The following is a 21620-nucleotide window of genomic DNA, read 5'->3' as shown; positions in this document are numbered from 1 at the left end:
ATATGCAACTAATGATGTTTAGTTATTGGTATACTAATATTGAATGATGAAAAACGGGAGCGTCAATAGGTTATCTAGTGCCAGAATAGAGTTGTGAAAAGTATGGATAATGTACACTGGTGTCATCAGATTTGTATCGATGGAAGAAAAAGAGATGTGTGATATGAGATGAATGACCAAGTTTATTCTTGCTTTTGCAGTTGTTGCCTTCTTTCCACTTCAAATGTCTTTTCCACGTCGTATTTGAAATCGAAGTATGATTTATCGAAATGATGTAAACGGATGTAACCATCTTCACCGCCAGATGCATATGATGTACCAGTTGGAGAAACGGCGACGTAATTCAAAGGACCGAAATGACCCTTAACTCTGCCAATTTCATCTTGGAATACCTTGTGGTAAATTCTGGCTTCGAACTTACCTTCACGAGCACTAGTAGTTGTGACATCCTTAGCATCTTGACCACCACCCAAGATTACAAATTCTTTGAGAGGAGTAATAGATGCACTATTTAATGGACAATCAGCCTTGTATGTTTTTAGAACTTCAAAAGTGTCGACATCCACCAAAGAAGCGACACTGTCTCTGGATGAAGTGATAAAGTAAGTTCTGTCTGGAGAGAATTGGATATCTTTGATGCTCTTTTCGTGGATCTTCTTTGCTTGAACGAATTCCCCGTTTTCACCGTAGTAAGCACTGATTTGACCATCTTCATGACCTGCTATGATGTACTTACCATTGTAGGACCAAGATGCAACGAACACCTTGGTAGCTTGCTCGATGGTTGTAATTTCGTAGTCTGGTTCCTCCTTCACATTCACGATTTCACCGTTTTCGTTTCTGATCAAAGAGTAAACAACAATGGAACCAATGTGACCCATAACGGCATCAAGTACAATCAAAAGTTTGCTACCGTCTGGAGAAAATTCGACTCTCAAAACTGGACTTCTGGTAGAGACAGAATGGACTGCTACACCTGTAGCAACTTTCCAGATCTTGAAACAGAAATCAGCACCACCAGTCAACGCATAAGTTGTGCTTTCATCAACATCAATAGACCAGATAGTACCAGAATGATCATCTAGAGTACCTAATCTTTCACCGTTGATAGCGTACCAGATAGAGGCAACACTATCTTTGGAGCAAGCAAAAACTAAGTCACCATCACGGTTGAACTTAACTTGCGTTAATGGACGTTCATGACCCTTCAAAACAATTGGTCTCATCTTTTCAATATTTTATACTTCTGAGTTCGATCAGAATCTGCTATTGCTGTTGGTTCCGAATAATCCTTGAACCAGTACTGAAGCTGCTCTAAGCTTTTTCTTGAAAATATATTGTTAATCCCACTGTGTATTTCGAATTTTTTTTCACTAATTCATCAATTTCTTTCACTTTTTCATTTTCTAAAGCTTCTTCCTCTGTGATAATACGCTCTCTGGCTTTACTTACGCTTGGAAAATTTTACTGATAAAAGAAATCTGTTAAAGGTAGGGTAATGAGGAAAATAGCATCCCAAGTAGAAGTACTGTGTCACTTGGTGATGATAAACTCTCAGAGTGTGTCCATACGGATCTCAGAACGAGATTCCATGACATATTATGGGTACTGGTTTGAAACCTTTGGTTTTTGCTGCACTAGTATAAGTATAAGTATATAGATATATCAATGTATAGTTGGCTTCACATGAAAGGATCGCATTGTCTAACAAACATGCTCGACAGGCGCATTGTCGTCAACGAACTCTCCTAGTTCACTCTTCAACTTTCTATCAAATAACTCAAACATAAAACCCAAACATGCTTTTGTCACTGCGGAATCGAATCTCCCCTTGCTGAATTCGTCTCTGATAAATGCATGTTGAGCACCGTTGATTTCTAAAAATGTGACAGACTTATCCTTCACTGCATTTCTAATTTGATCTCTGCCTTCCCATGGCACATGAGTATCTTTGGTACCAAAAATCAAGAAACATTCCTGGTCCTTTTTCCAATTGGCTGTAACCTTTTCCAATGAATCGTCATTCTTGCCCAAACCTAAAGAGTGAGAGTGAATATCAGTGGGGAAGAAACATGTTGTAGCCTTGATTCTGGAGTCAAGTTGAGCTCTGAAGGCCAAATGTCCACCTAAGCACATGCCAGTTGCACCAACTCTTCCATTCCATTGTGGTAGGTTTTCTAGTACATCAAGGCACAACGTAACATCTTCATCATACGATTCTAAGGGTTTTTCAATCTTGAATTTGTTACCTAGATCAGTACCCTCAGTATCATACGCCAAGGGTGTAGAATCTACAAAATTATGGTATGAAGATGGTAAAATGGCAATGTAACCTTCTGCAGCAATCGTTTGAGCGAATCTCAAAACAGGTCCAGTAACCTGATAAATTTCAGAGAAGACTAACACAGCAGGGAATTTAGCATTTGGATAGCCCTTAACGGTAGGCTTCACGATATGTATTCTGATTTCAGAATCGAAAGATGTTGGTAAATCCTGGTGACACTGTTCGATAAGCATTGTTTCAAATCAGCTGTGCTTGGTCTCCATTGTCTGATGATGGTGTTTTTACATGTTCAGATTTTTCTATCAAGAAGACGGGAAATAGATATTTATGTGTATTGACATTTAGAAAACAATCCATCTGATGAGATCGAAAAGGATACAAAGAAAAGAAAGCTATACTTGCCATTGTCATTGAATAGAGGATAGACAACCTGATGAGAACGCAATGCGTTGGTACTACACAAAAGGGATCACAATGCAGGCTAAAAGCCATAGAGGGTGAGAAGTTCTGTAGACATCATAGTACCCAAAACAACGGAACCTCTATTGCAACTAAAGCACCCCATATGCCGCATGATGCCCCAGAATGCGTTGGTACCACACGAAAGGGATCAAAATGCAAGCTAAAAGCCATAGAGGGTGGAAAGTTCTGTAGACATCATATTAACCAAAACAACGGAACCTCCAGCCCAACCAAAACACCCTATATACCGGAAGATACCCCAGAATACATCTACATATATACTTACGCAACGTTACATGAGAATGCTGTCGTGGAAAAGAAGAATAGGAAAGAGATTACATGGTTAGTAACCGACAATAGTAAGATGAAACCCAGTAAGAATCAAGCATTGATCCTACGTAACAACCGCTTCGATCCCTGGCAGCACAATAAAGACGAAATTCTGATCAAAATAGGTATGACAAGAAGAAGTGATGTTTCTAAACGAATTAATGAATGGCAAAAACAGTGCAAACGAGACATTATACTAATAACGCCCGAAATAGTTCGTCAATGGATCGTCTCCTCCACTACAAAACCCAAGAGCATAAATTCAATGTCGAATGTCATTCAGAAGTTATGTCGTTTGGCATTAAACAACCACAGTAACATTGTAAAACATACTACTATCACCAGCACCACCATTACTGACACAGGCAGATCAAGAAATAAATCTGACAGATGCTTTACAGAAAACGGATTCCGCTGTAAAGATTCAGGTCACGTGGAGCGAGAAATCCATGAATGGCTGTGGAAAGAGTACGGGAAGGGTAACATCATCTGCGAAGTGTGTCAAAAAACACACAGAGAATGGGTAAAAGTTCCGATCGGACAGATGGAATATATTGTAAATACCATCGACCGCATTTGTTCTGATAGTTTTTCTCTAAAACGGACTTGACAAAGGGCGTTTTCGTACTATGATGGCCTGGCCCTTTATTTCATTTTCTCTCTTTTACTACACTGTTCTGTAGGTGACATGTTTGGCAAATTAAAACCGTTCAAGGGGTCTTCTTAATTAATTACAGAAGAAAAATAGTGCTTTACGCTTCAAGCCTAAGAAAGCATTCTATAACGAGCTATGTATATGATACGTTTTGATATCTACAGATATACGAGAACAGAGGGTAAACATAGAAGATATCGTCGGAGCGGAACGCGAGGTTGGCGGACGCTTATCTGATAGGGACTGATAAAAGCCTTTTTCTAGGTTTACACGGGCACGCCAGTACACCACACATACATAATTACATAATATATTGGAATCGGCGTTAATACCCGTGCGAGCAGAATTTACTCTCATGTTTATAGGATTATATGTATATATAAAGATACATACAAGGGAATTTAATTGGTGTTATTTTAAGAGCAGGGAACGCGTGTGTTTTACAATTACTAAGTAGAAGTTTACTCGTACCATATATACTGAATCATAGCTCAGACCCCAAGCACTTGATTACAAAACCTTATCTATCGTCAGCTAACTAAAATAATGTCATTAACGAGTGAGAAATTCGAAGAGAAGTTCAATGAGCAATTTCAGCAGGGTATGATTGACCAATTCAAATGTATCCAGGACAGCGACTTCATCCATGGATCAGAATACTTAGACGAATATTACGATAGGATATACGATATTTATCAGAGACAACTCCATGCTGCTGCGCAGCAACACCCGAACATTGCAGCTTACGTGAATAAATACTACAAGATGATCTCAAATCAAGTCAACCAATATATCGGCACTTCTGCCTGAGACTTATAATTGGTGACATGAAAAAGAAGAAAATATTTAGAGACTTAGTTGTTCCTATTGGAACATGTTTCATTGTCCTGTTGATACCAGTCCAGTACAGGTTTATTAGGAGTGGTACTTTGATTGGAGTAATATTATACAAATAAACATATATACCCTTAATACAGTTATTTTTTTTAGGCACATGGGCATACAACTGTGGAGTAACATATGCTACTTACTTTCCTTTCTTGACTGCCATTGAATCATCATCTCCGGTAGTTTTAAGAACATAATTTACCCGGACCTTACTGGGCGGCTAATTATCTGTTTCAAATTCGTTTCAAGTTTTTGTTTTTCCCTGCCTATATAAAGAGAGGCTTTAACAAGAGTAACAGGAGCTCACATACATACCTGGGATTCTTCTTCTAGATGCAGTGATACCACTTTGCGTTAGAAGTAGACCAGTTCTTCCCACCCTTCCTATTACATACATGACGCCCTGGTCGTTACCGCAGTTTGCTTTCCATTTGGTGACATTCCTTTCAATTGCATTTATTGCCTCGATTTTTGTTCTTCCATTCCTCACATTTTCGTTCGTATTATCCTCAGCGACAGTCGGTCTATCATTCGCAAGCCGTACCTCGTTTGAAATTGGTTTGTTCTTTTACGATAGATTCGTTATACTCCTACAAGGACAGTTAAGAGGCATGATCGACCAGTTGCCATCAAACCAGCCTGCAAAAGAGGAGAAAAAAGTGAAAGCTCAACAGCAGGGTGACGAATTATTCACACAACAGGAGCAAGCAGCACCTTCCCAGACTTTAGGGTCTACAATCCCATTACAATCCATTGAGGAGTCCTTATTGGATAGCACTTGAAATTGGTCATCGTCAGTGTCATCAGGAGGCAGGGTCAGCCTTCTCAACGTATCCGGGTAAGCTGATTCCACAACATTTTTTTTTATTTTGTAGCTACACTAATAATAAAATTCACATACTAAAATAGTATATCTGATATTCAAGAGAAAAACACAATTAACAAACGTACAATTTTAGAATAGGAATAGAACACGAAGAGAAAACACCACCGAATTAAGTAAAGTTAAAGTTGTTACAGTTGTTCGAATATCTGTGATATTTCCCATTTTGTTTGTTATAGCACTGGTTTTATTAATTTTTGCCATTGATTGATTAGAAGTGATCATTGCGTAATTGACTTCCTAGGAATTCGTTTAAGGTATAAATATAACGAAGAGAAGAAATGAGAGTTCAAAGCTTAATACTCAGTGCATTGACGTTTGTTCAGTACTGTATTGCAACTGAAATTGTGCTAAAAGATGCAGTAGTGGCTTTCGATAGTGAAAGGCCGGTTGTCCAATTGAATAACATTGACAGTAAATATGATTCTAAAGGTGTAAATGTACCGGTATCGTTGTCAGAGACATTGAAGCTTTCGTTTGTTGTGGACCAAGAGTTGGAACAAGCAAATGTTTTGGTAGGACTTCCAAGTGAAAACTTGGAAGCTGGCTATACTTTAAAGAAGCAAAGTGGGAGCTCTGACAAATTTTCCTTAGCCATTCCTCTACCAAAACTTGCACATGCCTTCAACGATAGAGCAGAGCTACAAGTGAACCTTTTAGTATCCACAGAAGAAAATTCATTGGTTAAGGAATTATTCATATTGTCCATTGTTGATCCTGTAACAAATACCCGTGATACTGCGAGAAACTTTGTTAGATTGAATCCGAAGGAGGAAATTCATCACATTTTCCAAAGTTCACCTAAGACCGTCAATGCGTTCATCGCTCAACTGTTTGCATTGGTAATTACTACCACTTTATTCGTGTTGTTTGTCTCCTGGGTATCTTTCGGTGCTGTTAATTTCAACTTGAAGAATGTATCTTCGTACTTATTTGTTGCACTAGTTTCCGGTTTCGAGTTCATCTTCTACAAGTACTATTCCGGTACCTCAATATTTGACACCGTATTCTCTACTGGTTTGTTGTTCTTACCAGCTTTGTTGCTTGGTTCTGCTACTCTGAAGTCATTGAAACAATGATGATCTTCGACAAGTCTTAGTTCCGCAATTAAATAGCCGGTAAATAGTTCGAAATACAAAAGATCTATCAGAGCCGATTAACATACTTCTATAGCTACATTCAATACGAACATAAACTTCTATAAACATTCCTATTTCATCATTGAACTTTATCATTTCTCATCAAAATAGCTGTTAGTGATTTCTCTAAACCCCCAAAAAGTCGATAGAGGCTTGCTGAAATCGTTCGCTGCTACGATCTTCCCCTTGATTAAACCCTTGGGTATCGAATTATATGTCCTGGAGTCTAAACTATGAGAAAGATTGTCCCCAGTCACCCATACGTGACCCTTTGGAACCCTGATAAAAGTTTCGTAAGCTTCCTCATCATCTTCTTGACTGGGATCAACTAATATCAAATCACCCTCCATTCCAGTTATTCGTTTGCAAACTCTAGATTGTGGATCTGTGGGCTTCATAGCAACTATACAGTCTCCCATCTTTAAGTCTCGTCCGTCCTTATACCATTTCAGAACATGGACGTAATCGTTTACTCTATTCAAGGTCGGTAACATTGATTCACCTCTCGTTTCTGTAAACTCATAGAAATGTGTATGAGTTATATGTATCAAACAAACTGTACGTACCACATAGCTACCAATATTAAGCCAACTCATCACTGCTAACACCAAATAATACTCGGTGTTGTGGATGTTTTCCCACTTTCCGCACTACTAGTTAAATCTTCTCTGGAATACTAGATTTCTCTCATCTCATTATATCAGCATAAGTTCCATTTTCGAACTGTTGAAATAGTTCTTTTGGTGAGAAATACACGTCGTAATCCTCTTGACACACGGAAAGCTTTCCATCCAATAATTGTATCGTACTGTTGGCAAAAATTCCCCAACCTCTGTTGAAGCTAGTATCCTTATTGATCAAATACGCAATGGTGCAATGGGTCGTCAACCTTACCGTTTCCATTATCTCGATCATGTGACACCATAAATCTATCAATGGGTCTACCTCTTGAATTGGTGTGGAAAGCAAGCCACCAATGGTAGGTTCATAGTACTGAGTCAAATTGATAACTACGTTCACGCCAGAAAGAATCGGTTTCCAGTTCTGGGTATTAATGTTCACGAACTCGTAGTTTTTTTTTCTGTCATTGATCAAGTTGATATGAGAATCAAATGTAAGAATCCACTTATCGGATCTTACATCGTCACTTCTATAATATTCTTCCAATCCATATAGAATATCATCCCTGGCATCCCAATAATCTGCATTGATAACTTTAATGCCATATTTGAATATCAATTCTCGACAAATTCTAATTGCGCTGTCATTACCATTACCTCCAATAACTAAAGCAGAAAATACAGGCTCCATTGTTTCTAGCTTGCATGTTCTAATTGTACTACAAATTATTTCAAAAGGATCACCTAAGATAGGAATGATCATGTTTAGAAAACCTAAACTGCCATTTGTGTCATGTTTTGCTTGTGTTATTATATATTTATTTTCAGTATATTTTGTCGTCAGAATTTAAACCTGGCATTTTCAACAAGCTACTTGAAAAGGCGTACTGAAGAAGTATCATTGTTGAACTGACCAACAGAGCAGAAAAAGTTAATCACAGAGTCCAAACTGCACGCAACAGTTTGGTGTTACTTCCATCAGAGATATTTGTAAGTGAGAAATGTCTGCAATTTTAGAACAGCGCAAGCTGATTTCTCAGCTTATGTCTTCGGCTGCCACATCGCATGGGCTAACTTCACCATCAACGTGCAAATCATTTATCATTGGTCATTGCCCCTATGACCTTTTCCAAGAGACCAAGCAGCCCATGGGGCATTGTCCACGTATACATTCAGTCTCGCATAAAATGCAATATGAAAGAGATGTAAAGAAGGGCAAGAAATATCCTGAGTTTGACCTTGAGCATTACTCCATCTTGAAGAAGATTCTTAGTGATTGTGATGTTCAAATTGAAATGGCACATAAAAAGTTACAGCATCATGAGGAACATTCGAAATTAGCAGCACTTCTACAAGCAGTGAATCAGCTTGAATCCAAATGTGCTTTAATGCTTTCAGAAATCGATATGCTTATACAAAACGAAGAAGTTATGAAGGCGATGATTCAAAGCTGTAAATATAACAAACTGCAAACAGAAAGGGACACACTCAGCGAAAAATGCAGGCAAATGAACGAAAACACAGGCCAAAGTGCACAACAGAAGCTACAGGTATGCCGTGTATGTGGAGCCTACCTTTCAAGATTAGACACGGATAGAAGACTCGCTGACCATTTCATGGGCAAACTCCATCTAGGATACGTAACTATGCGTAAAGAACTTGACATGGTAAAAAAGAGATTGCACGAACAAGGGACAGATCTTCACACATATCTCCCGCAAACAAGGAGACATCAAAAAGCAGTATATAGAGGTAAATCTTATCGATCGTGAATGTATAAATTTACACATACACTGAAGCTGTTCATAATGGCAAACATTACCCGGATTTGAGTATTCTAATTGAAATAAAACAATTTCAACTAATAAACATCAAGAATAAGATTAGATGAGAATAGCTGTTATCATCGTAGCATGTTCATATGCACCGGTAACACTGTGGTTTGGTGTGTTCTTCAATTTCAAGTAGGATAAATTGATCATTTTTGACTGTTGAAACATTGTTGAGAAAGCGAACTGACAATCCTAAATCATGAGTTCAGTATTTGGCCAACAAGCGCAACAAGAGAACAGGTTTGCAAACTTGCAAATAAATTATCCTCAGCAGCAGCAGCAAAACCAACAACAGCAGAATAGTTCACAATCACTAGTACAGAGCTCTGCCACGAATGGAAAGGAAGAAAACTGGTATAATATAGCTAGAAAGAGAAACATTCCACAATCCGTGATAAAAAGATCGTCTAAACCGAGCTCATCTGGAGATGGATCTTCGAATGACAACTCTTCCCAAAGATCCGGATTCAATAGCGTCCAGTTTGGCACAAAGAAGCCAACATTCAGCTCTACGCAGCCTGCACAACCTACTGATATCGCGACTTATGTGGAATCGAATGAAGCTCCCCCAACAAAATCGTTATATGATTGGCAACGAGAGGATGAGTTCGGGTCTGTCCCCACTAACGTGAACGCAATGCCTTCGTCTAACCAAATACCTTTGACTCAAGAATACACTAAGAGCACAAGAAACGCATTCGACAGAGATGCGTCGAAATCCCCTGTAAAACCGACAGCGGATCAAACAAATGATATATCAAGACAAAAATCGCAAGAGAGCGCAGTAATTGTATTTGGATATCCAGAATCCATTTCAAACCAAATAATATTACATTTCTCAAAATTCGGAAATATTTTAGAGGACCTTGAGGTTCTAAGAGGTGTTACAGGTAACAACATATCCAGTGCTACTATTAGAATTCGTGCTCAAAATAAGGACTCTAAAATTCCTCATAAGAAATATCCTATCTTCACGGGCGATGGATGGATTAAAATCACGTATGACTCCCCTAGTGCCGCTCTGAGAGCTCTACAAGAGAATGGTACCGTTTATGGAGGTTGTTTAATTGGCTGCGTTCCTTATAGCAAAACAGCCGTAGAACAATTGGCTTCGTGCAAAATCGATAAAACTGATGACATCGGAGAAATCCCGTTCAGTTTATCGATGAAACCAAACGGACCTGAATCATCTGATATACAAAATGGGACACAAGAAAGTGCTGATAATAATAAACATGGGTTCACCTTTTCTACTCGGAAATTGGATGTCAAAGATGGAAAGCAGTTGTTTGTGCATAATGCAAACCCTCCTCATGGTGGTCCAAACTTTTTAAGAAATTTGGAGAACAAGTTACGAGAACAGGAACAGCATGGGAATAACCAACAACCAACAAATTTAATTGGAAGGGTCAACAATTGGTTATTCGGGTGGAACGACCTATAGTCTCATTGTCTTTAGTAATTAGAGATGTATTATGTTTATATAATTTACGGATACCTCAAGAAATTCCAGTGCACCAAACTTCAATGAATGTGAGTATTTGAGTGAATAACTACCGAAATGGTGAAGACGATGAATTCCGAAAGGGAGACTTTGATATACGGTTATCATCATCATCACCATCATCGTAATGTAACGTACCAGAATTGATGTCGGGAGATCGATTGAAATAGCCTTGTCTGCCTCTTCTGAAACGATCATCCATTCTGAATCTGTCATCAGACACATCGGGTATGCTATCATTTGTTTCATCCGGATAGTTTAGTAACCTATTTGCAAAGTGTTGTTTAATAGGACTATGAGAGTTTCTTCTCTCACTTATATTATGATTTCTAGATGCATTGGCCAACATGGAATGATCGAAATGAGGTTGTTGAGATGGTATTAGAAGTGGCGTGGAGGGAGCGGAAGGTGTATTACCACTTTGAAGATGAGAATAGCGAGAAGGGCTCAAACGCGGACTATGCTGTCTGCTAGGATACGATTCTCGTACATAAGCACCATTTATTGACTTAGGGTGATGGTACGAGAACCTTACGTAGTTTTCCGTACGCTGTGAATTGGCATCCTCGAATGAATCTGTGCGAGGATTATACTTTTCTTTACTAAGTTTCCCACTCAAAGTGTGGGTTGCAAAGACGTGCGACCTTGTAGTGGTGTAAGCCGGATAGAAGTAAACTATTCCATCGTTATAAGGTGTTGCGTCAACCATCGCATCTTGCTTCAAGACATTCATTTTAGGTTGAATAACTTTTGAATTTAATTCAGCCACACTGGACATGCTCAAAATCTGCTCATCCTTCAATTTCTGCTCGTATCGATCAATAACAATAAACCATAAAACATATTGGTGAATAATGATTGGAATAAGAGTTTTGAAAGTAACATCTGTCATCCACAAGAAACAGAATGCAATTGGAGAAAATGAGACAAAAAAAGATGTAAGAAACCTGCTTGGTGTCCATTTTCGTAATTCATAATAATGGGCTCTATTTGTCTCATCATCGTGAGACCCATTGAACAAGAGATACTTAATCATCCCCCATAAAGAGTCTCTTTTGGCGTCTTCGACGTAGGTATGGTTCAAATCATGAAGTGATTTTTTGGTTACATTCTTCGACTTCGGAACAGTTTTCCAATAAAAAATCGAGTAGGTCTGGAAATGCGCGAAAAGATATCTATAAGTTACCGAAATATTAGTGATTAATAACAACACCGTCAGCAGATAAAACAGGCGGTGCAATTGTCTTAACATTTTGTAGTATAAATTTTCGCTTGAAGAAGCGGAACCTCCATACTGCTGAAAATAATCATATTTCTGAAGATTCTTAGATTTTGAAAAGTCAAATGCATCATCAGAATGAGTTAGCTTATTGATGTTTGGGGCTATCACATTGTCCTGCAATAATCGTACGGAGAAGAAAAGGAAGGTTAGAACATTTCCTAAAGGCCATGCTACCGAGTTTGACTTACTATCCCAGTCAATCACAGCTATATCTTCGTTGATAGATAAGTACCAGTCGTAAGGTAATGAAAACATTCCCATGAACGAAGCAAACCATCCTAATTTTTCATCCTCATTATAATTATTATTATCTTCCCTTATATCTTCACTATTTTGGAACCTGTCAGGACTGGGGCTTCTTTCTTGTGAAATGGCTGGTGATTCATGTCTATTTCGCCAAAATGCCATTATTTATTTGCTTTGTTTCCGCGCTTTTGCATTAGTATCAACGGTAAACGGCTTGACAAAGATCGTTATGACCTTAATTGTTACAAATTTCATTATTTATCTTATAAATCGTTTTTGTTTACCTTTTGAGCAAACATAAATACAAATCACGTGATGCAATGTGATGGATATGCTTGTGGGTGGAAACCTCCACAACGTACTTGTTGAAATTATAGATCCGATTCGAATATAGCTCGGTGAGAAGTTCCGAGATTACAGATCACAACATCTGCATTGTAGAATATTTCTAACACGTACGATGCTGGCTTAAGTTCAATATTCGGTATCGGGAATGGTTTAACACTAAGATCATACCTTGTTTCTATTTGTTCAAAGAGGATTTCCTCTGTTTCTTTCTCGTACAAACGTAACGTGAGTCTTCCATTTGTTTTCGAAGCTGACGTGAACAGCAGAACAAATAACCGCGTGAAATTTGAAACTGATATTGTGATTCTCGTTTTGCACCGCAAAACCTCATTATATCTTAATCCCCCAAATCCTAACGAATATGGAGATAGTTCAAATTTTGACTGCTTTGTTTCAGGGTTTCGCAGCGTAAATATGAACGGAGAGGTAATATGATGAGCGATGGAGCATACTATAAAGTATTCTCTCCCTTTTAATAACCTTACTCCATGCTTGGAAAAAATTTGTGGGGAGTATGTGTCATTCTTAAAGATCGGACGTTGTAGGGCATAATCATCGGACTCAAATATTTGAAAATTCACCTTCGCTGGTAACTGCGAGACTAGCTCAAAATCTAGATAAGTATCATCGAAACCATCACTTTTTAGTTTGAAAACAGGACTTTTGAAATATTCAGAAGTACCAATAGTCCACTGATTATTTGTGATATTCCAGCTAGACTCAGCAGTTAATATATCTGATTTACATTTTGACATTGAAACCAAACCAGAATTAGATAGTAAATGGAAAGTCAAATTGCACTTTTTGTCTGAATGATAAAAGATTAGACGTGTTTCATGGGGGTTTAGCCGCAGTTGCATATTACAGAATCCACTATTATTCCCCTCCGCTGAGACAGCTGTAAACCCAGACCTTGGAATTTCACCAATTGTCAGGTTGGATTCGAGAATAGAATCATCTAGTAGGTGTCTTTCTAGATAAAGATGACAATTTTGAATGCTGTTTGATTTGTTCTCAATGCACATCAAAGGTTTTTGAGTCCAGGTAGGATATGCATTAAATTTATCTGGATATCGATCATGTAGTTTTACACGTTGAGTGTACTTTGAATATGGATCCCAATTTACATATAACCATTTGAATTCTTTTATTAGGTCGTCCCAAGTATACACAGTGGGGTTTTCAGTACCGTGAGGATTTAGGATGGTAAATTGTTCCTTCTTCCAATTGACAGAAGTCACAACAAAATCATGATTTTCTGTTACCTCTTTTCCCTTCACTGAATCTGTTCCTAAAGCAAGCATGGCATTGAATTGGTAACATTTACGTATTTCACTAAATGATACGTCTCCTAGGTTGAGAATCTCTGGTATCCATCCTGTGAGCAAATAAGTATCAGTAGCTGTATTGGATCCCCCATACGCGTAGTTCCGATTATTCTTGATTTCGAAATATGCAAGCTCAATCAACATATCTTCTATATTATGGGAGAAGAGAGTCAAGGCAGCCCCGTCTTTAGAGCATTTTGGAAAATTTGAATCTCGTAATACTGACACTAGTCGATTTGACCCATTGAAATGAAGAATCACGTTGAAAACGTTATGGACGCTATAACTCTTTATCTGATTTTCCTCTCTAGCATTGGTCAAACTACATATTAAAGAACAGTTGTTGACCCGCCTATTCTGTACAATACGTTCCTCCGTAGTAAAATCTGGCTGCATTTTGACCAAGTCAATTGGTTCATTCCCGTACTTTATAATACTGTCTAATTGTTGCAAATCATTCCAGGGTTCTTTGACCACTAGATCATCGCCCAATGGCGGATAACGCCTACCATACAAAAAAGACGTCATCCATTGGAACTTGTCATTGAAATTAGATCTTTTACGAGCATCATTAAACCAAATCAAAAACCGTATTAGCTGTTTGTCATCACTTTTCTCTATTTTGTCCACTATCGCTTTAAATGTGTTAATATCCCAAACGTTCTTCACGTAGAAGTTCCAGCATATCTCATACAGCTGGTTCCACACAGAGTCTGCTTGCTTTTCCAGCATAGCTTGCGCTCCTCTGGGCATCAGTCAATTAGTCATTTAGCCTTATTCTCAGTTTTTGAGGTTATCGATGCATTAAACTCATTTCTCAGTTATAAATATCTACCGTAAATGTTATTTGAATAAAGATTGAGGTTTCGTAATAGTAAATTGCCAGTTTCAGAAGCATCAAAGAGGGCGAGAACAGGAAAGCAAAGATCTGGACAAAGGCCAATGGCTATAAATAGTGCTACCAGGGCTATCAAAAAGATGAGTTATCTTCGAACCAATGTGCTTGGAAGGAAACGAGAAACAATAGAGCAAGAAGTGGTAGATGAGGAAGAAGTGATGGAAATTAGAACTTCAAATACAGGGCTGATTACTGAAACCTTGGTGGAAAGGGAAGAGTTAATAAATGAATGTCTGGAGCTTTATGAAAAGGCTCCAGAGAAATTCAACCATTTGCAGAAGGATTCTCATAAGATGTTCCTTGAATATTGGTTAAATAATCCATTACCTTCGGGATTCAAATCACTCGATGCCTCTCAGCCATGGCTGTTGTACTGGATTGGCAATGCCTTCAAAACAATGAATCCCACTTGGCTTACGAACGATTATCAGAAGCGTATTTTGGACAAGCTATGGTATATATCACCTACAGGTGGTCCCTTCAGCGGCGGAAAGCATCAACTACCACATCTAGCGGCCACATACGCTGCTATAAATTCCATCGCTCTATGTCACAATCTCGATGATAACAGAGAAATCAATAAAAAGGCTATATACGACTGGCTCATTTCTCTTAAAACACCTAGCGGCGCGTTCATGACTGCACGCCCAGTCGGCGAACAAGATGTGAGAGGCGTATACACTGCATTATCTATAGCGTCACTACTAGGCATTGTGGACTCTAAACTAACAAGTAATGTGACGGAATTCTTGACAAGATGCCAATCTTACGAGGGTGGTTTCGGAGGCTGCCCAAATGATGAAGCACATGGTGGCTACACTTTTTGTGCAGTAGCCAGCTTGGCAATGTTGAATGCCTTAGATAAGGTCAATATCGATGCGTTATTGTCATGGTGTAGTTCTCGTCAAACTAAAGAGGAGAAAGGTTTAAACGGAAGAAGCAATAAACTTACAGATGGTTGCTACAGTTTTTGGGTTGGCGGAACTGCTGCAATCTTAGAAGCATACGGGTATGGAGTATGCATAGATAAAGACGCCCTAAAACAATATATATTGAAATGCTGTCAATCGGAAGAAAGCCCTGGCCTAAGAGATAAACCGGGAACACAAGCGGACTTTTATCATACCAATTATGTGTTGGCTGGTTTATCAATTTGCGAACATTCTTTTATGGTCCGAAACAATTCACCCTTCGATTTTGTTGCAACTCCACTTGTGCCAGAACCGGAAGTTGAGCCTATTCATCCCATATTCGGACTGGCTATCCTTGACGTTAACAATTTCATTAATAGACGCGGAGAACCATCCATGTCTAATCTGTCAATGAAAGTGTAATGAATTCACGATTAACTCTGATGGCATGTGTAATACTATAAAACTATATACTCATTATGATACCTAAATTAACATGACTCCATAGGTGAAGAAAATAACTTTCGGAATATAATAAAATTGAGAGTAGCAATCATCGGGAATTATACTCTAACTATTAAATGCCTTAGTTGTACTATTTAGCCGTGGCGCTTTTCTTTGTGAATTTCCACTCACGATGATCTATCATTGTCTGTCCATTAAATTTGACATTTAAAAAACAATATCAGACATCCTTTAAAAGTTGTCAATGGTATCCATAGGGTAAATCTTCAGTAGAAGAAGAGAAAGCTTCACCTATATTAGAGGCTGTACTCTTCTATAGAAACGAATCTGCAACTGTTGAACATGGTATTCAACATTTTCAGTAGGCCGTCTCAGCAGAACCAACCTGCAGTGAGTTTTACCCCTCTCCCAGGATCATTCCCTGAAGACAATGATAATACAGAACAACCTGAACAGGAAACAATACTGAATGCTGGCGTTCCTAGAATATTAAAAATGTGCTTATACATTCCACTAACATTACTATATTACTTGCTCAATATCCTGTTAACTTCGGTGGAAGTTTTCAAACCAATAGGCAAGATCTTTCATTTCTACACAAGAAAAGACAATCATTTCAGCGATGATTTGGGTAACCAATTCGTAAATGTTATAGATGTCCTTTCTTCATCAGCCGATACCAACGAACAGAGTGGTTATACATTCGATACGTTGTACAATGTAGAGAATGGAATGTTGAGCAAAAATATGATTAAGGGTGGTTACACTGATATCTTACGTCGGTGTTCCAGCGATGGTAAATTTGCAATAATATCTTTCTTCAATCCGATACTATACGATCCATTCGAGTACGTAAGAAAGATTTTAACTTCCAACGAGTTTGTAGAATGTGTCACCAAATATAATTGCGTTGTATGGTTTTGCGATGTTACAACACCACAAGGGCTACAGACTGCTAATTCTTTAAAGATTAGACAGTTTCCATTTTTAGGTGCCCTTGGACCCCAACGGAATAATAAAATGAAATTGCTTGCCAGAGTGGAGGGCCAACTATTTGATTATGATTTCTCTCATTTTGAGGCCAAATTAGCCTCATATTATTCAGTATTAGTTGAGATTAGAAGGCAAAGACAGTACCAGGAAATGCAACGGTTATTAAGAGAACAACAAGATTCGAGATACCAAGAATCGCTAGAAAGGGACCAGGAAAGGGATAGGGTAATCGAGGAAAGCCAACTTAAAAAGAAATGGTTGGCTTGGAGAAAATCTGTACTAGTGCCAGAACCATCGGGTGACGGTTGCAGAGTAAGCATCAGACTAGAAAATGAAAGAATTATTAGAAGATTTGATGCTTCATTAACAATTGAGGAGATTTACGCATACGTTGCATTATACAGAGCAGGTTTATTATCTGACACTAGCAGCGAGAATGATATTACACAAGAAAAACCAAATTACGAGTATCAGTATGACTTTCAACTATATTCACCTGTGCCCAGAACCCGTTTGGAGCCAACCACAGTGATCAAGGAAGAACGGACAATTTATCCATCGGGAACAATTGTCGTGGAGTTCGAATGAAAACCAAATTACTGGTTTGCAGTTTGACATCTATATATGTATATATAACATGTACTTTATAATGCTACACGATTGCGGATTTATGATTCATGGGTGATAATAGGTTGGGAATATTTCATCAGTTTTTCTTACCACCCTTCTTCTTCTTCTTCTTTTTAATTAATCCAGACATACTTGTTTTTACAACATTAACATAATCCTTCCAAAATTTATCAAGAGTCTTTGAATCTACCAAAGTGAAGAATTTCGTTCGTTTCCCATCATATGGCATGCTCACTAGCACGATAAGTCTGTATGGTTTTGTATCTGGTTGAGCGTTTTGTTTTAAACGTTTGGATTCTGACATCTTTGAGATATCACCAGTAGGATTGGAAGTAACATCCAATTCATTAGGTTTTTGAACGTGATGACTGCCCAAGTCTCTTTTCAAGCTTACTTTGAGCTGATTGTGCGATACCTTGGACATTCTGAAAGCTTTTTCAAGCTTAACAAAAAATTCGTCATGAGACAAAGGTTTCTTTATGAAATCTGGCGTTTCCTTAAGCCCACTAGCGGTTCCATCTTTGTCTGACATAATGGGAAGTTACCTGTATATTCTGGTGACTTGGATAAGTGATGATATTGAACCTTTTTCTTTGGACATCTTTACCATATTCTGCCTGTCGAAGGTTGAATCTAAGGCCTTTCCCTCATTTGACTGGAGCTAAGTACGATTTTTTCAACTGGCAATTACACTACCCGGCCATCGTCCCTTCACTATGTGTTTCCTCTTTATTTCTACGACGTTTCTGATATCCACTCTGTTTCTATACCGGTAAACAAGTGCAAAAAGAATGAAATGTGGCAAACCACGTGACGTTCTTCATTACCCGGATAACATTTAACATCTGCGCCAGATTTGCCAAATCAATTGTGCCTATTCACCTGAACCCGAAAAGAAATTCGTTAGTTTTTTTAGAAAAAGAAATTTCCGATCCTCGATCTTGTTTTTCCCAACAAAAAAAAAAAAGAAAAACAACAGGTCCCCATACTATATGAGATGAGACGAGATGAGATGAGATGCGATGAGTTACAGAGAAACAGAAAGGGGGTAGTCATTGTCACTTTGCACTAAAGAGAAGCGTGTGTAAGCTTCTCTGTCATCAAGGAGATTACGGACTGTTTTTTGAGGTATCCTATTGGATATGTAAGTTGATCGCGTGATTTGCTACAGAGTTTTGTTGGCAATGTTACACCTTCAATCGATCAACTGTACATTCTCTCACCCTTGATGAGAGATCCGGGAGTATCCAGTGTTATTGTAGAAGCTCAATTGTCAATCGATGGCAAGATATCAGACATTGGTGTCTGTTTTGTTTTTTTTTTTTTTCTCTCCCTACTAGCCTTTGACGCATTTTCCTTTTGGTTGGATTTGGTTTCATAAAGAATCAGTGTCCCTCGCTGATTTCACCACAGTACAATTCGTAAAAAAAAAGAATTGAAACATTAAACCGTTAAGCGTAGCCAATACAATCGTTTATAGGTGCTTTTTTGTCCAATTGGATATTCGTTCTTAGTATTTATTTGTAGTATATAGTGAATAAGCAAGATTGTGTTACGATTGGTATCAGCAACGGAGTGATAAATCCATCCTCATGCCCTGTTAAGTCCAGGCCCTTGGATATCAACGGCATCAGTAACTTCCAATGTGGACCCTTTCTTGACGCGCGCTGGCAGGGAGATCAATGTAGTGCACTCCGTTACTTTTCGAAATATATATTTCTTACTTTTTTTTCTCGTTAACGCTGCTGCGGCGTATTGTCTAAATACATTAATTCAAATCTTTACCGTAATTTCATTTCCAATATATAAAACCAAAGGCAGTTTAAATTTTAAATATTAAGATTGTCCCAATTTTGGTCTTTTTGAGTTTTTGAGTTATAGAATATTTACATATATATAGTGATAGATTTGAGCAATCTAGTTCTATTTAAAAGGGACATATCATCAGGCTAATCTCTTGATATCTGTTTCGGCTGTGAAAAGGGGTTCTGCTGCATAAATTCAGAGCTTAATCTAGACTGTATCACCCGGTGTACCTTTTGGTATTGAATTTATATTCCTGATTTTAACTGGGCCCGCTTTTAGATTACTTGTGGACATTTTCCAATCAAAACAATGTCTCAGTCTCAGTACGTAACCGATGCTGAAACTACTACCGAGTCTTGCAAAGTCGCTATAGACACACATGGTAATGTGTTCAAAGTGCCGGATTATACCATCAAGGACATTTTAAGTGCCATTCCTCCAGAATGCTATAATAGAAAGTTAGCTGTCTCGTTATACTATGTGTTCCGTGATATCGCTATCATGGCCGGTATCGGTTACTTTGCCAATGTCTTTGCTTATCCATACGTCAAAGATCTACACGTTGCTGCAAGGTTTGTGTATTGGGCATTTTATGGCTACGTTCAAGGTCTTTTCGGTACTGGTCTATGGGTGTTAGCACACGAATGTGGTCATCAAGCCTTTTCTGATTATGGTGCTGTCAACGATTTTGTGGGTTGGGTTTTGCACTCTTACTTGTTAGTGCCATACTTTTCATGGAAATATACCCACTCTAAGCATCATAAGGCTACCGGCCATATTACTAGAGATATGGTTTTCGTACCAAAGACAAAAGAAGATTTCGTCAAGTCTCGTGGTATTCTTGCTGACATCGATGAATTCTCTGAAGACTCTCCAATTAGAACTTTGATAGAATTACTTACTCAACAATTGGGTGGTTGGATCTACTATTTGCTAACCAATGTCACTGGTCAGCCTTATCCAGACGTACCAAAATGGAAATGGAACCATTTCTGGCCAAGTTCTCCTGTGTTCGACGATAAAGACTACATTTACATTCTGCTATCAGATTTGGGTATTCTGACACAATCGTTGGTGTTGAAGATATGGTATGATAAATTTGGCGGCTGGTCTGTTTTCATTAACTGGTTTGTTCCATACATTTGGGTTAACCATTGGTTAGTGTTCATCACGTACTTGCAACACACAGATGCCTCTATGCCACATTACGAGGCTGACCAATGGTCCTTCGCTAAAGGTGCAGCTGCCACTATTGATAGACAATTCGGATTCATTGGCCCTCATATCTTCCACGACATTATCGAAACACATGTTCTGCACCACTACTGTTCCAGAATTCCATTCTACAACGCTAGACCTGCTTCAGAAGCTATCAAGAAGGTTATGGGTGAACATTACCGTTTTAACGATGAGAATATGTGGGTATCACTATGGAAGAGTGCAAGAACTTGCCAATACGTTGACGATGCTGACTCCAAGGGTGTTTACATGTTCAGAAACGTGAACAACGTTGGTGTCGGAACTGGTAAGAAGAAGAACTGAACTAGCTAACAATTAACTTGGTTTCTTTAGTTTCCATCAATTCATGACCAATTCTCCTATTTATTTCCATTTATACTTTCTCACCTTCTTTCCTACTTTCCATAGTCCACACTTATCATCACCACATGATATATTAATATGTTAACAACTTACTACATTATTTTACGAACTATAACTCTCATCGTCTTTTGAACCTTCTCATGATTTTGAATTACGCATATTAACCAAGAGAGAAAGAAAAACAGTTACAACATTCACAGGCACATAATAAGAATATTTTACTGATCAGACGTCGGATGCGAAGAGACAGATAATCATAATTGTGACCTCCGATCACAAAATTGAAAAGGCATTTACATTGTCTCTATTTTTTCTCCTTCTCTCTTCTTATATATAAATATATCATAAATATAAAAGTTTTTAAGCGTTAAATGTTTACATGATGGATACTATGGAACTTAAGGATTGATTTGCTAATCATAAAAGAATATAACATCTAAAACGTTATCATAAAGCTAGTACCCTCTTCCGACATTCAATTGAATGAAAGACACTTGCCTCATAAACAGTTTTA

General features: G+C 38.2%; 16 protein-coding genes across 16 annotated transcripts; 9 read left to right on the top strand and 7 right to left on the bottom strand.

Annotated features, from left to right (window-relative positions):
• Positions 1-182: 182 nt before the first annotated feature.
• TIF34 (translation initiation factor eIF3 subunit i) lies at positions 183-1226 on the bottom strand (the record flags this gene model as incomplete). The annotated part of the gene is made up of 1 exon (XM_455416.1): positions 183-1226. One exon carries the CDS (start codon positions 1224-1226, stop codon positions 183-185), a length of 1044 nt encoding a protein of 347 aa, XP_455416.1.
• Positions 1227-1704: 478 nt separating this feature from the next.
• Positions 1705-2517, bottom strand: KLLA0_F07381g (carboxymethylenebutenolidase; the record flags this gene model as incomplete). The annotated part of the gene is made up of 1 exon (XM_455415.1): positions 1705-2517. The coding sequence occupies one exon, from the start codon at positions 2515-2517 to the stop codon at positions 1705-1707; it is 813 nt and encodes a 270-aa protein (XP_455415.1).
• Positions 2518-2717: 200 nt separating this feature from the next.
• On the top strand, positions 2718-3686 carry KLLA0_F07359g (uncharacterized protein; the record flags this gene model as incomplete). Its single annotated transcript, XM_455414.1, has 1 exon — positions 2718-3686. The coding sequence occupies one exon, from the start codon at positions 2718-2720 to the stop codon at positions 3684-3686; it is 969 nt and encodes a 322-aa protein (XP_455414.1).
• Positions 3687-4277: 591 nt separating this feature from the next.
• Positions 4278-4541, top strand: KLLA0_F07348g (uncharacterized protein; the record flags this gene model as incomplete). The annotated part of the gene is made up of 1 exon (XM_002999381.1): positions 4278-4541. One exon carries the CDS (start codon positions 4278-4280, stop codon positions 4539-4541), a length of 264 nt encoding a protein of 87 aa, XP_002999427.1.
• Positions 4542-5014: 473 nt separating this feature from the next.
• KLLA0_F07337g (uncharacterized protein) lies at positions 5015-5401 on the top strand (the record flags this gene model as incomplete). Its single annotated transcript, XM_455413.1, has 1 exon — positions 5015-5401. The coding sequence occupies one exon, from the start codon at positions 5015-5017 to the stop codon at positions 5399-5401; it is 387 nt and encodes a 128-aa protein (XP_455413.1).
• A 382-nt stretch (positions 5402-5783) lies between these two features.
• Positions 5784-6581, top strand: SWP1 (dolichyl-diphosphooligosaccharide-protein glycotransferase; the record flags this gene model as incomplete). Its single annotated transcript, XM_455412.1, has 1 exon — positions 5784-6581. One exon carries the CDS (start codon positions 5784-5786, stop codon positions 6579-6581), a length of 798 nt encoding a protein of 265 aa, XP_455412.1.
• A 152-nt stretch (positions 6582-6733) lies between these two features.
• IMP1 (endopeptidase catalytic subunit IMP1) lies at positions 6734-7237 on the bottom strand (the record flags this gene model as incomplete). The annotated part of the gene is made up of 1 exon (XM_455411.1): positions 6734-7237. One exon carries the CDS (start codon positions 7235-7237, stop codon positions 6734-6736), a length of 504 nt encoding a protein of 167 aa, XP_455411.1.
• A 91-nt stretch (positions 7238-7328) lies between these two features.
• KLLA0_F07271g (uncharacterized protein) lies at positions 7329-8024 on the bottom strand (the record flags this gene model as incomplete). Its single annotated transcript, XM_455410.1, has 1 exon — positions 7329-8024. One exon carries the CDS (start codon positions 8022-8024, stop codon positions 7329-7331), a length of 696 nt encoding a protein of 231 aa, XP_455410.1.
• Positions 8025-8262: 238 nt separating this feature from the next.
• Positions 8263-9033, top strand: LUC7 (Luc7p; the record flags this gene model as incomplete). The annotated part of the gene is made up of 1 exon (XM_455409.1): positions 8263-9033. The coding sequence occupies one exon, from the start codon at positions 8263-8265 to the stop codon at positions 9031-9033; it is 771 nt and encodes a 256-aa protein (XP_455409.1).
• Positions 9034-9292: 259 nt separating this feature from the next.
• Positions 9293-10537, top strand: ASM4 (FG-nucleoporin ASM4; the record flags this gene model as incomplete). The annotated part of the gene is made up of 1 exon (XM_455408.1): positions 9293-10537. The coding sequence occupies one exon, from the start codon at positions 9293-9295 to the stop codon at positions 10535-10537; it is 1245 nt and encodes a 414-aa protein (XP_455408.1).
• Positions 10538-10646: 109 nt separating this feature from the next.
• On the bottom strand, positions 10647-12287 carry NUR1 (Nur1p; the record flags this gene model as incomplete). The annotated part of the gene is made up of 1 exon (XM_455407.1): positions 10647-12287. The coding sequence occupies one exon, from the start codon at positions 12285-12287 to the stop codon at positions 10647-10649; it is 1641 nt and encodes a 546-aa protein (XP_455407.1).
• Positions 12288-12496: 209 nt separating this feature from the next.
• Positions 12497-14554, bottom strand: RIM13 (Rim13p; the record flags this gene model as incomplete). The annotated part of the gene is made up of 1 exon (XM_455406.1): positions 12497-14554. The coding sequence occupies one exon, from the start codon at positions 14552-14554 to the stop codon at positions 12497-12499; it is 2058 nt and encodes a 685-aa protein (XP_455406.1).
• A 189-nt stretch (positions 14555-14743) lies between these two features.
• RAM1 (protein farnesyltransferase) lies at positions 14744-16033 on the top strand (the record flags this gene model as incomplete). The annotated part of the gene is made up of 1 exon (XM_455405.1): positions 14744-16033. One exon carries the CDS (start codon positions 14744-14746, stop codon positions 16031-16033), a length of 1290 nt encoding a protein of 429 aa, XP_455405.1.
• A 384-nt stretch (positions 16034-16417) lies between these two features.
• On the top strand, positions 16418-17656 carry UBX3 (clathrin-mediated endocytosis regulator UBX3; the record flags this gene model as incomplete). Its single annotated transcript, XM_455404.1, has 1 exon — positions 16418-17656. The coding sequence occupies one exon, from the start codon at positions 16418-16420 to the stop codon at positions 17654-17656; it is 1239 nt and encodes a 412-aa protein (XP_455404.1).
• Positions 17657-17774: 118 nt separating this feature from the next.
• On the bottom strand, positions 17775-18230 carry SRP14 (RNA-binding signal recognition particle subunit SRP14; the record flags this gene model as incomplete). The annotated part of the gene is made up of 1 exon (XM_455403.1): positions 17775-18230. The coding sequence occupies one exon, from the start codon at positions 18228-18230 to the stop codon at positions 17775-17777; it is 456 nt and encodes a 151-aa protein (XP_455403.1).
• Positions 18231-19813: 1583 nt separating this feature from the next.
• On the top strand, positions 19814-21046 carry KLLA0_F07095g (uncharacterized protein; the record flags this gene model as incomplete). The annotated part of the gene is made up of 1 exon (XM_455402.1): positions 19814-21046. One exon carries the CDS (start codon positions 19814-19816, stop codon positions 21044-21046), a length of 1233 nt encoding a protein of 410 aa, XP_455402.1.
• Between the last annotated feature and the right edge of the window lie 574 nt (positions 21047-21620).

The sequence above is a fragment of the Kluyveromyces lactis genome (genome assembly GCF_000002515.2).
Source record: "Kluyveromyces lactis strain NRRL Y-1140 chromosome F complete sequence".
Classification (NCBI taxonomy): Eukaryota; Fungi; Ascomycota; class Saccharomycetes; order Saccharomycetales; family Saccharomycetaceae; genus Kluyveromyces; species Kluyveromyces lactis.
This window is presented reverse-complemented; position numbering and strand designations above follow the sequence as displayed.